Below are 12,418 nucleotides of genomic sequence, written 5' to 3'. Positions count from 1 at the left end.
TTTACATACAAAAATGTAAAAAAAATCATGTAATTAAAAATGTTAACCAAAAATATTTCACAACTACATGTATGTCATGATGATATGCCAAAAAACCAAAAATCCATGTCTTTTATTAGTTATCCAGAAAGAGAGAAAAAAAGGTGACCTAGAAATAACAGTCTTAATTTTAAATCTTTTAAAGAAAACATATGTGACCTTGAAAACAGCCTTACAATTAAATGTGAAATTATACTCAATTATATGATTTCATTTAGAGGAATTTAAATATCTAATAAATTACTATACACTGGTCCAGTGAATTACAGAGTTCATAGTATGACATAGTTTGAGACACGCAATTATCCAATTTAAAACCAATAAAAACATTGGCTTAATATAACTGTTAAGAACATAAAGTGAACATTCCCATGAGTCATTTAAAAATATTAAACACATTCTATAAATTTTCAGAAATTTTATTGTATATGGAAAGACAATGATTGACAAACTGACTTCAACTATTATCTATAGGGAACAATGAGATCTGGGTATATGTTAATCAGACAGCAAGCCAACATCAACATACCCAAAATACACCTTAGTTGGCAACACAGAGTCTTCATTCATAGATTGAGTCTCTAGATATACCACCAACATCAACTGTCAAGTTCTATGTTGTCCAGTGTCCATAAAAGAAACAGAATTATATAAATATCTACCCTCATCATCGAGGGGGGGTAGGAGGGGTCCTGATCCCGAAATCCCTGGCTTAAAAACAGGAAATTCTAAGGTCCCGAATTTAAATAATGTTAAATACCGGATCCCTAAATTTGAAAAAAAGAATTCCAAGATCCCAAAGGGGTAAATCCAGAAATTCCGAGCTTAACAACACCCGATCCCGGAGTCCTGATAAAGGTCCTATCCCCCCTCATCCTCCAACTTCATACAAATAATAAAAAGAATTAAAAAAAATAATACAACCACTAATGAGGTTTCTGATTTTTTATGTATAATTTTTGAGAAATGACTTATCACATAGATTTGTTTGTGAAATGTTTGTCAAGTTTCATCCATTTATTTTTAGCTTCTTCAAATACTGAATCAGAACAATTCTAGTTTTGTAAACAGGTTAACAACCAGTAAGGAAGTTTTTTTTAAAATATGTCTTGTGTATGCCATAAATAATTTCATTTGAACCAAACGTCTAGTTTTGTTCTTTTCATATAAAAAATTAATCAATTATAACCTTCCTTTTTTTTTTAAACCTTCTCTGAAATACATATGCACAGAAATAGACATATATATTCTATAAATAAATGTACACTTACTATGCGGTTACTACAATTCTATCCATGCATGACAATTATCCACAGTGACAACAATGCCCACATATTAATAGAATGCTGTTTTCACGGAAATGTGCAATAAAATTCCAAAATCATCCACGTCAACTAAATAATTAATTCCCTTTAATCATAGCACCATTTAAATCAGTTTTTAAATATTAAAGCTTATTATTTATCCATAAAACTCAACTTGAAAAAAATCACTTTCACATAATCAAACTCCAGGATAAGGCTTAGCCACACCTTCACTTCAAAATGCTTTAAAAATCATGATTTGTTGTGATTATTATCAAAGTTTTCCTCCATTATACAAATGTACCCAAATATACATGTGCTCACATTCCGGGTATTTAATTCTCATATTTTCAATTTAAAGAAGATTGCTCAGGTGTGACAACAAAATAGACTGAGGAGTTAAATGACATGAAATATATCGCCAAACATCCTCCCGAACTAATCTAATTTCACCTGTGTCAAATGTTGTTGTTTAATTTTAATGATTTCAACTTCCCGTCAATTTTGACCATAGTTGTTACATCAAAGATATTACGGCAGATAAGGTCACTGTATACATGATAAACTTCATAAAGTGGCTCAGGTCAATTAATTTTAACAAAATTGATTTGAATTTTATCTCAGTCTTCAAGAATTTGTTCAATTATTAAATATTTTGGGAATTGATATTGGAATTTATTGATACAATTTTAAAATCCATATCTTTACATTCTTCTACAGCAAGTGAAAAAAGTCCTTACTCTTAATAATAACATCTTTACACTACCAAATATGCCTCAAAGGGAAAATAAGGCTGTACAAAAACAAAAATAGGAATGTGTAAGATTTTCTCCTAAAGGAAGATAGGAAAGAATACTTAATTATTTTCCTCAATTATTTTTACCTTTGTTTAATGGAAATCCCGCAATATAGTAAGGATTGAGTCAAAACTAACAATACCAGGTACAAGTATCAACTTTATATACAAAATATGATTGGTAGAAAAGACAAGAGGCTCTCAAGAGCCTGAATCGCTCACCTGGTAAACAATGCCTTCGGCCATGTTTTTTGACGAAATAGAAAATAAAACACAAACTTTATTTTATACACCCTACTGATCATTCAAATGAAGTTTGGTTGAATTTGGTTGAGTAGTTTTAGAGGAGAAGATTTTTTAAAGTTAGCAAATATGATGAACAAATTGTGAAAAATTGTCATTAAAGGACAATAACCCCTTAAGGAGTCAATTGACAATTTTGGTCATATTCACTTATTTGTAGATCTTACTTTGCTGATCATTTTTGCTGTTTACAGTTTATCTTTATCTATAATAATATTCAAGATAATGACCAAAAACTGCAAAATTTCCTTAAAATTACCAATTAAGTGGCAGCAACCCAACAATGGGTTGTTTGATTCATCTGAAAATTTCAGGGCTGATAGATCTTGACCTAATGAACATTTTTACCCCAAGTCAGATTTGCTCTAAATGCTTTCGTTTTTGAGATATAAGCCAAAAACTGCATTTGACCCCTATGTTCTATTTAAAGTAAGGGCGGCCATGTTTTTTGACGGATCAAAAATCGAAGCACACACTTTGTGCAGGATAATCTAAGGAACTATCATGCTAAGTTTCATCCAAATCCATTCAGTAGTTTCAGAGGAGAAGATTTTTTAAAGTTAGCAAATATGATGAACAAATTGTGAAAAATTGTCATTAAAGGACATTTACCCATTAAGGGGTCAATTGACAATTTTGGTCATATTAACCTATTTGTAGATCTTACTTTGCTGATCATTTTTGCTGTTTACAGTTTATCTTCATCTATAATGATATTCAAGATAATGACCAAAAACTGCAAAATTTCCTTAAAACTACCAATTAAGTGGCAGCAACCCAACAATGGTTTGTTTGATTCGTCTGAAAATTTCAGGGCTGATAGATCTTGACCTAATGAACATTTTTACCCATGTCAGATTTGCTCTAAATGCTTCCGTTTTTGAGATATAAGCCAAAAACTGCATTTGACCCCTATGTTCTATTTTAAGTAACGGCGGCCATGTTTTTTTGACGGATCAAAAATCAAAGCACACACTTTGTGCAGGATAATCTAAGGAACAATCATTTTAAGTTTCATTCAAATCCATTCAGTACTTTCAGAGGAGAAGATGTTTGAAAAACTGTTAACGACGACAGACGACGACGACGACGACGACGACGGACGCCAAGTGATGAGAAAAGCTCACATGGCCTTTTAGGCCAGGTGAGCTAAAAAGGAAATGCATGATTAAGTATTCAACAGTTCAAAAATTGACTGTACATGCTGTAGGCCTGCTTGTAAATTTGGCAAAATCAAGAAACCCAGTTTCACTATATAAAACATGCTAAAATACCATTTATCCTAACTCCTCAAAAATATTGTGCTAATGTCAATGAAAGAAACTGCAGTTCTTTTCACAAAAAATATTACATAGGTAAATATGCACATTTTAGAATAACTTTTTACTATCAATTTAAATCATAAGATATTTTGTGAAAAGTGTTGCTGGGCAACACATTCACATTATTGAAACAGTAGGATAACAAGAATGTTTTCATAGTACACAGATGCTCCACTTGCACTATCATTTTCTATGTTTAGTTGACTGTGAATTGGGGTAAAAGCTCTTAATTTGACATTACAATTAGGAAGATCATATCATAGGTAATATGTATACTAAGTTTCAAGTTGATTGGACTTCAACTTCATCAAAAACTTACTTGACCAAAAAACTTTAACCTGAAAGGGGACAGATGGGTGAATGGACGGACGGATGGACGAACAAACTCTTGGACCAGAATACATAATGCTCCTCTACTATCGTAGCTTGGGCATGAAAAGATTAAAATAGAACTGGTATTATGCTTACCTTTTCTTTCATCATCTTGAACAGAGTAATAAGTAGTAGACAACATCTTCCACGTCTCTCTTTTTTTCGTTCAATCCTCTTTGTAAGATATTTCCTTGATGTGACACAACAGGGTAATCCAGAAAATGGTGATGAATTATTGTTGCTGATGGTAACTGCTGGGTGAGACCTTCTTTACAATATGACCCTTAGACTGGTCAATGTAATTGATATCGCAGAACTTGAATTCTAAACATTTCCATTATGCTTCCTGATTGGAACACAGATTTTGATAAAACATTCCTGGTATAAGATTTGTAGAATATTCTTATTGCCATCCTTATCATGTTTGCTTATCAGTATATCTTTAAAACAGTGATTCCATTTTGTGACTTTGATGTTGATGATGTATACACAAGTTCTGCGGTTACACCCATTTCTCACAAATTTTGTTTCCAAATATAAATTTTTCAATTTCCTGAATCACATGATCTATGTCAACACTAAACCGTTGAATCCAATTACATAGATATGTGAAATTTAATTCACATTTTGTTCATTTTATCACCCATGAGCAGGCTAAATATATTGACAAAATGGATTTAATATCAACTTCACTGTCAAGTGAAAAATGATGCAGTTTTTTTTCAATAAAATCCAGGTCATTTTCAAAAACAAATGAATTATATATTCCATTGAGATTTATAATTCAACCTTTACCTTATGTTTGTAATAACTTTAGAATTTGAACTTCACCTTACATTTGTAATTCGTTTAGAATTTGGCCTTCACCTTATGTTTGTAATTATTTAGAGTAATGTAAGTTTCATGGTAAAATGTTATTACTGATCAATGCAATTTCAGGGATTCTTGCTTAGAAATAATCTATCAAAATTTGTAATTTAGAACAAAAGGTTTCGAAAATAAAACCTCTGGAACAGACTTGACTGAAGAAATAGAGAAACACTGCTCTTTATCGTATTTATTAAGTATAGCTTTCTCCTATCCCCATACCTGTTAAGTTCTTTCTGTGTTCTGTAAGCCATAGCCAGTTCATTATCCTCGTTCACAATATTATCATTCCCACCGTAGGACTCCTTAGCTATAGCATGGGTTGTTATACTCTTTTCAGCCATCATGGCTCGGAGCTGAAGACACTCCTCCCGTCGTCTCTCTAACTCATCATTCATAGCCTCAAACTGGTCTGTAATTATTTGGAAATATTATTGGAACAATTATCTTTTTCTAGCAAAATGCAATTACAATTGTTAATTTTTCTTCTTTTTTTTATATATATTTAAGATATAATTATAGTGAAGGAATTAATTTTAACACAAGTCATATACTTTATATTTTCTAAACACTTCTCTGGTAAATCCTTACATTTTTTTTTCTTCAGATTTAAGAAAGCAGAGACATTTCAATTGAGGAAAAACTGGTTTACTATCAATGATCAAGGACTTCTTAGTTTTATAATTGCATTATTTTTTTGTGTTTTTTTTACATCTCAATTTATTTGATTGCAAGTTCAAAAAATTCTATTCAAAACTCAAATTTAGGAATTTGGCATGTTCTGTTATATATCAAGGAACCAGCCTTCATTATCTGCAGTTAGTAAAATACACAGAGCTCTGATTCTTAAGTCAACAAAAGCTTTTTTACATTCAAAGAAACATCAGCCAACACATGCATGTCTCATTTATTGATGCAAAACCCAACCCTGTGACTCATTTCACAAAAATTTCTAAAGAAAAAAGAAAAAAGTTTTTTTGGTCATACCATTTTTTTGTTAAAAAGATTTTAGCTTCAAATGGGGATAGCTGTGGTATTTCCTTTTTCTATTGTTTCAGCCAAGCTGGCTTTTCAAGAAAACTCTAATGTATATATCTGAATCATTATAACTTTATATGTGTAAATGTGCTTTCTTGGTTTATATGTAAAGGTAAATGCTGATATGATGTCTGTGAAATAATTTGTTTTAGGTAAATGCAGGTAAAATGGAAGAATTGGGGAAGGGAGTGCAACATTTCATCAAGAATATTTATTATTCAATAAAACTCTATAGCAAACTCTTCATTTTCAAGATTTAAAAAATCATTCAACAATCTCAACCAAATAAACAGCTGGAAAAACACTCTTTGTATAAAGTCTTTAAAGCTTTTAAATTCATTAAGCAAATCTTATAAATCTATTTTGATTCAAATTGCAAAGGGAAATAACTTATATTTGCAATGCATTGACAGACTGGAGTCTTGTCTTTTCTGTCGCACATTTTAAATTAAGATAAATTATTTTATGTTTCTTCCAACATTAATGTGATACGCTAAAAAAAATGAAATACTAATTTTTTAATTCAGATATTTTTGTATATTTTTTTTTTTACAATTTTGACTTTTTGATAAATTCAAAATCTGAACATCAATAAATATTTAAATATATAAATTATCAAGATTAATACATTTCATTATCATAATTCAATTGAACGATGCAAGAAAGAATCCAGTCTGTGTTAGGTATTTTATCTGGAATAACATTTTGGTCAAAATGCAAAGGGCAGATAACTCTCATCTTACCCAGGAGTATTCGGACTGACCGACTGCTGTCTTTACCAAGGTCTATCCAAGTTAGGGAGAATTAGTTAATTGTTACCATGGTGACCAAACCAGTCAGGGAGAATTAGTTAAATTAACCAATAGATGATGGTAAACAAACCATACAGGAAAACAAAAATAGAAAATTCTGTTTGTCAATAAAATATCTGTTCTCCAAATAAAACATTGGATGTGCAACTTATCTGCCTTCAAACATGTTTAACTCGTCACATTCCTCATGTGCCTGTCCCTAGTCAGGAGACTGTAGTTCAGTGGTTGTCTTTGGTTCATATTTGTTTTTTGTAAATTGTTTTGTTATAAAATAGGCGACTAGTTTTCTCAATTGAAGTTTTTCAAATTTTGTATGTCAGGGCCTTTTGAAGCTGAATATACAGTATGGCTTTATCTCATTGTTGAAGGTTTTTTTCTCAATTAAAGTTTTTCATATTTTGTATGTCAAAGCCTTTTGAACTCGAATATACAGTATGGCTTTATCTCATTGTTGAAGGTTTTTTTCTCAACCAAAGTTTTTCATATTTTGTATGTCAAAGCCTTTTGAACTCGAATATACAGTATGGCTTTTTCTCATTGTTGAAGGTTTTTTACAGTTGCCTGTAATTGCTAAAATCCACTTCTTTGAACTTTTGTGGATATTTGTTTTATTTGCAATCATACAACATCTCTGAATTTTTATAGACACATTTCTCTTTAAATTCATAATTTGACTGTTTGTGTATTATGATAAATCCATGAAGACGTATTAGGCATTACTTCACCTAATACAGATAAGAAAATCATGAACAATAATTTTGTTATACAAGAACTTTGAAGTCTATGGCAATGTCTCTGGATTGAAATTGCACTTCTAATAAAATCTAAAATGAATACCAACATAAAATTTGGTCAACCAAACTTACAGACACCTTCATAAACAATAGCCTAATCAATTATATCGAAGGCTGATAGTTTGCACCAACTTATTAAATTTTGAAAAGAAATATTTCTATGATAGTCTAAGAAAGAAACCTACCCATTAGTTCTTTGCCAGAGGGGGACATTTCTTGTTGGGTAAAATCAGTACTGTCAGTTATAGCCTTCATCAATTTACCAACTTCTCTCTTTAACTTGTCATTCTCATTCTCAAGTTCTTGCATCTGAAAATATATATAAATATCTCTTAGCAATGGTTTCTTCAAAAATGAAAATAGCAAATGTGATGTCTGTCTTACAGGAGGTCCTGAATTATGTATATTTAACAAGAGGTCCTACATTATGAACATCTAACATGGAATCCTTCATATATATGTATGCATATCATAAGTTAGGCTTTTTTAAAAGAAGTCTTATGTAGGACTGATATAAACTTGCTAAAAATTAATTCTGTTTTTTCTGTCTTTTGAATTAATACATCGAAAGTAAAATATTTAAGTCATCAAAAATTATAAATTTAAAACATGGGCAAAGGGAGATAATTCTAACTGAACAGTAGGATCACATGTTTTATCTCTACCTTACAAAAAGGTATTTTCAAGACAACAAATCTAAATTGTTTTCATTTCTAATTGTATGCAATGGTCAAATTATTCAAAATACAACTTGTGTTTATACATGAAAATGTATACTAGATTAAATATTATTTGCATGATTAAAAACAGTAAAACTTACTATACATAAACTTGTTTTCTAAAGTTCAAGGTAGAATTATTATCTATATAAAAAAACTACGACATGAAAATAGATAAAGAGATAAATCCTGTCTCTAATATATACATAATAGTTTATCATCAATCTTAATGACCTTGGATAAATTAACTTTTCCATTAAGATCTTGTTTTTGTTTCAATTCTGATACTGACAGACATTTTATGCATTTGGCCTTAGATATATATAAATGACCTTGGATGTATGACTGATAAAATTATCATCTATATGAAAATAACTAATACATAAAGACATAGAAAACAAGAATGTGTCCATAGTACACAGATGCCCACTCGCACTATCCTTTTCTATGTTCAGTGGACCGTGAAATTGGGGTCAAAACTTTAATTTGGAATTAAAATTAGAAAGATCATATCATAGGGAACATGTGTACTAAGTTTCAAGTTGATGTAACTTTAACTTCATCAATCAAAGAGCTGAATAGCTCTGAGGGGAAAGACGGCCCTTGTTTCTATTTAATTATGTTTTTGGAAAAGGGGGGGGGGGTATCTTTTGATAGTTTTCATATGAAGAATGAAAAAGAGAACAGCTAGAACATGTAGAAAGGTTGACAATATTGAAATCAATTGTTGTTTATGTAATTTCATTTCCTTAGTTTAGGATTCAATTTGGACCAATGAAAGAGATTTGCATCTTCTAAATCTAAACATTTGATTAACGTTGATAGCTAATTATCTAAAACTCAACTGAATTCTGTCATTTCACAACAACTACAATATTTTTTGAAATCTTGATTGTGTATCACTGAACTGCAGGCTAGGGCCATTTTCCATTTTTTGTGACAGTACTCTTGGATCTTTAAGTTTTTTCTTTAGAAAGTGTGGACTGAAAAATCTATTCAGTTTTAAATTTCCATTGTTAAAATTCCGAGTTACAACTCTCATCACAGGGAAACAGGTACTTATAAAAAAAAAAACATTAAGAGTGATGTAAACTGTGTGAAGCTTGTTTCCAAATCTTAATTTTGAAATATTTGTAAATAATAAATATGTTAAAACTACAAAATGCAAATTTTTATTATTTTTTTTTTTTACCATTACAATGATTATGTAGGTACACAAACATTTAGTTTTAATAGAAGACTACTTATCCAATGAAATGTCACATTTGAAGTGTTTAAAAACATTAACTTTTATTTTAGTGGATAACTCATCAATTGAGGTGCTCCTGAATTGGAGGAAGATTCTCAGAATTTTTACAGAAAAAAGTGGTCTCACTAATTAGCGACAAGAAGAATTTTAGCGACAAAAAGCGACAATAAGAATTTTTTTTTCTTGTCGCTAAATAGTCTTTTTGACGCTTCTTGTCGCTTCTTGACGCTTTTTGTCTCTAATTAGTGAGACCCGAAAAAAGTAATAAAATCGTTTCTTTCCCCTGTCTCATGTAACCCCACGATCTTTGTTTATTTAGAAAGTTATTGACCTACAAATTAAAGTATTGCATGTTGATGTTTAAATCATCTACAGTAAACAATATTATGTTTAGATTTAACAAATACCAATTTGTTATTAGTGCACGATCTCTAAGATTGATTTAAATAACCAGTGAACTTGTGAAGGATATCCCTGCTTCTTCCAAGAATGACGTCACTATAAAATACAATGTAGGTTGGATATATTTAGAATATCTCGTCATACTAATTTTTCCGGATTGTAAAATAAACGTAAATAGTGTAAAGGAGAGTTCAAGATACGATAGTTTCGTGAGAAACAGAAGGGAAATGTGTAAAAAAGTGTTTAAAGTCAAACTATTTATTTCTGGGTCTCCTTCTCTTCAATCTAAGTAAGGTTTGTTGGGGGGTTTTCCACATTATAACATGTATAAAAACAAAATGAATGATGTGAGGGAGTGTCACTCTGGTCAACCCCATAGGGGATTGACGGCTTGAAGCCGTCTTCCCCAAAAACTACCTTGACCAAAAACTTTAACCTGAACTTCGCACTATCATTTTCTAGGTTCAGTGGACCACGAAATTGGGGTCAAAACTATAATTCATTTTTTAAAATAAGTTTTGTTTTAATCAATTAACCAAGACAACTAAGGTAAATATATATATATAGAGATCTAAACAAAAATGTAATTAAAAACTGGTCAAGGGGAAGTAATTCACATTGAACTATAATGTGTTGGTCTTTTATAGTAGATAGTTGTCTCATTAACAATCATACCATATCTCCTTTTATACTGCAACGAGTTGTGTTTATTTCCTAAATATAGAAACACAGCTATATTTTGTGAAATGTCAATTTCTTCATGGAACACTTTCTCTACAATAAGGGGTTCATTAAGGGATGAAAATAAGTTTGACATTTGTGTTAAATGGCTGACCCGTGTTAAGAGAGAGCCATATCTCTTGCACATTAAAGACACCCTTGTAGATTTCGAAAAAGAGTAGGCTAATGCCGCTACAAGGCAGCACTCGCACCCGCAAAGTGGAAAGGGATTAATATAAGTTGCAAAACTTGTTTCCCAATCCACTATAAATAAATATGTTTAAACTAATTTGTGTTATGATTTAAAAAGCTATCAATGAATTAACTTAAGTTGCAGTACAAAAACAATATTAGGCAATGTCATAAAAATATAAACTTTTTTTGTATTCATCACATAACCGAGCTCTTCCCAAGTTTCTCAGCCTCATACAAAAAAGTTCATATTTTTATGACATTGACCTAATATTGTATATATATTTATATAATGAAGGTAACTCTAGAAATGTTTTCAATGTGAAAATAAGCATTGTATATTTTAACAATACATGGTGCAAAAGGTGCACTAAAATATGCTTTATAATATAATATAATACTTTGATATATTACAGTATATATCAAAATTAGACTATAAGTAAAAAGATTAAAATATACACAGATCTATTTGGTTAATATCTACATGTATAAAGTCTACAATATTGTGCTCAGTATAAGAAATTGTAAAGTTCCCCTCTAAGTATTCGAAAAATCTACACCTCTTTCCATAATATAAACTACCACCATTTGTTTATCTAGCTAAAAGCAATAGCAAGCAAGTTCCCCATACATTAGTCATTTTTGTTAAAACTAAATGCCACAAGAAAAGCATTTTTAATTTTTATAGAATTATTCCTATAAATGCATTCCCTTTTAGTTGTAAGAATTTTTGAGGAGCCTTATATACATAACTGTAAATATATTAAGAATTCTTGTATTTTTAAATCAGAAATTATCGCTATGTTTTATTATCCCGAAAAATGTAAAAGGGCTACGATCGTCATAATTGAAACTCAAATTTGGAAATTTTTTAAATTAATAAAGCAGGATTTTTCTTAATATAGCCAAATTTACTGGGCTCAATTTTATCAAAAAAACTGTACCACTACAATTTTGTTGTGTGAGGTATACGAAATACCCTTTTCCTGTCTTAAAACTTTTCTTACAATGACAAACAGACTTGAAAGTGAACATATAGAAATTCAAAGAGTAAAAACAATATTTGTATTAGATTAAGATGTATTAGAGACACAAAAAAAGCAACATAAGCTAATCTTTTACTTTTTGTTTCAGTGAGTAAAAAATAAATAGGCAATTAAATATTTACCAATTTTAGTCCAGTTACAATAAATCAAAATACAAATTTGTGATTACTAGATAAGATTTTTTGTGGTGCTATACCTAATTATAAAACTTTACAAGATAACAAGGTTAAAGTATATGATCTTTGGATCTGCCCTATGCAAATATAAAAGAAGGAAAAAATAAAGAGTAGTTCTATATGCATGTGTCACCAATCCTATGGAAAAACACATTGCTTAGTATTAGTTGAAAGGGCTACACACACTATGCTATACTACATCTAGAAAGTTAGAAGAATAAAAGTCCACTATCCACACAGTTATACACACACACCACCCATTGTATA

The 12,418-nt window shown here is 30.4% G+C and overlaps 1 protein-coding gene across 8 annotated transcripts in view; it reads right to left on the bottom strand.

The window, feature by feature from the left end:
• LOC139495540 (unconventional myosin-Va-like) overlaps positions 1-12,418 on the bottom strand; it is a 92,662-nt gene that overhangs the window by 35,735 nt on the left and 44,509 nt on the right. For 4 of the 8 annotated variants that reach the window (XM_071283797.1, XM_071283798.1, XM_071283799.1 and 1 more), the window contains 2 exons: positions 7,833-7,956; positions 5,226-5,415 (listed from right to left, as the gene is read on the bottom strand). In XM_071283797.1, the coding sequence (XP_071139898.1) occupies positions 5,226-5,415; positions 7,833-7,956 (314 nt within the window). Of the gene's footprint in view, positions 1-1,310; positions 1,701-4,232; positions 4,730-5,225; positions 5,416-6,784; positions 6,827-7,832; positions 7,957-12,418 lie in introns of those variants that run through there. The other 4 variants (XM_071283807.1, XM_071283809.1, XM_071283795.1 and 1 more) reach the window with 3 other exon arrangements.

The sequence above is a fragment of the Mytilus edulis genome, chromosome 11, assembly GCF_963676685.1.
Source record: "Mytilus edulis chromosome 11, xbMytEdul2.2, whole genome shotgun sequence".
Classification (NCBI taxonomy): domain Eukaryota; kingdom Metazoa; phylum Mollusca; class Bivalvia; order Mytilida; family Mytilidae; genus Mytilus; species Mytilus edulis.
This window is presented reverse-complemented; position numbering and strand designations above follow the sequence as displayed.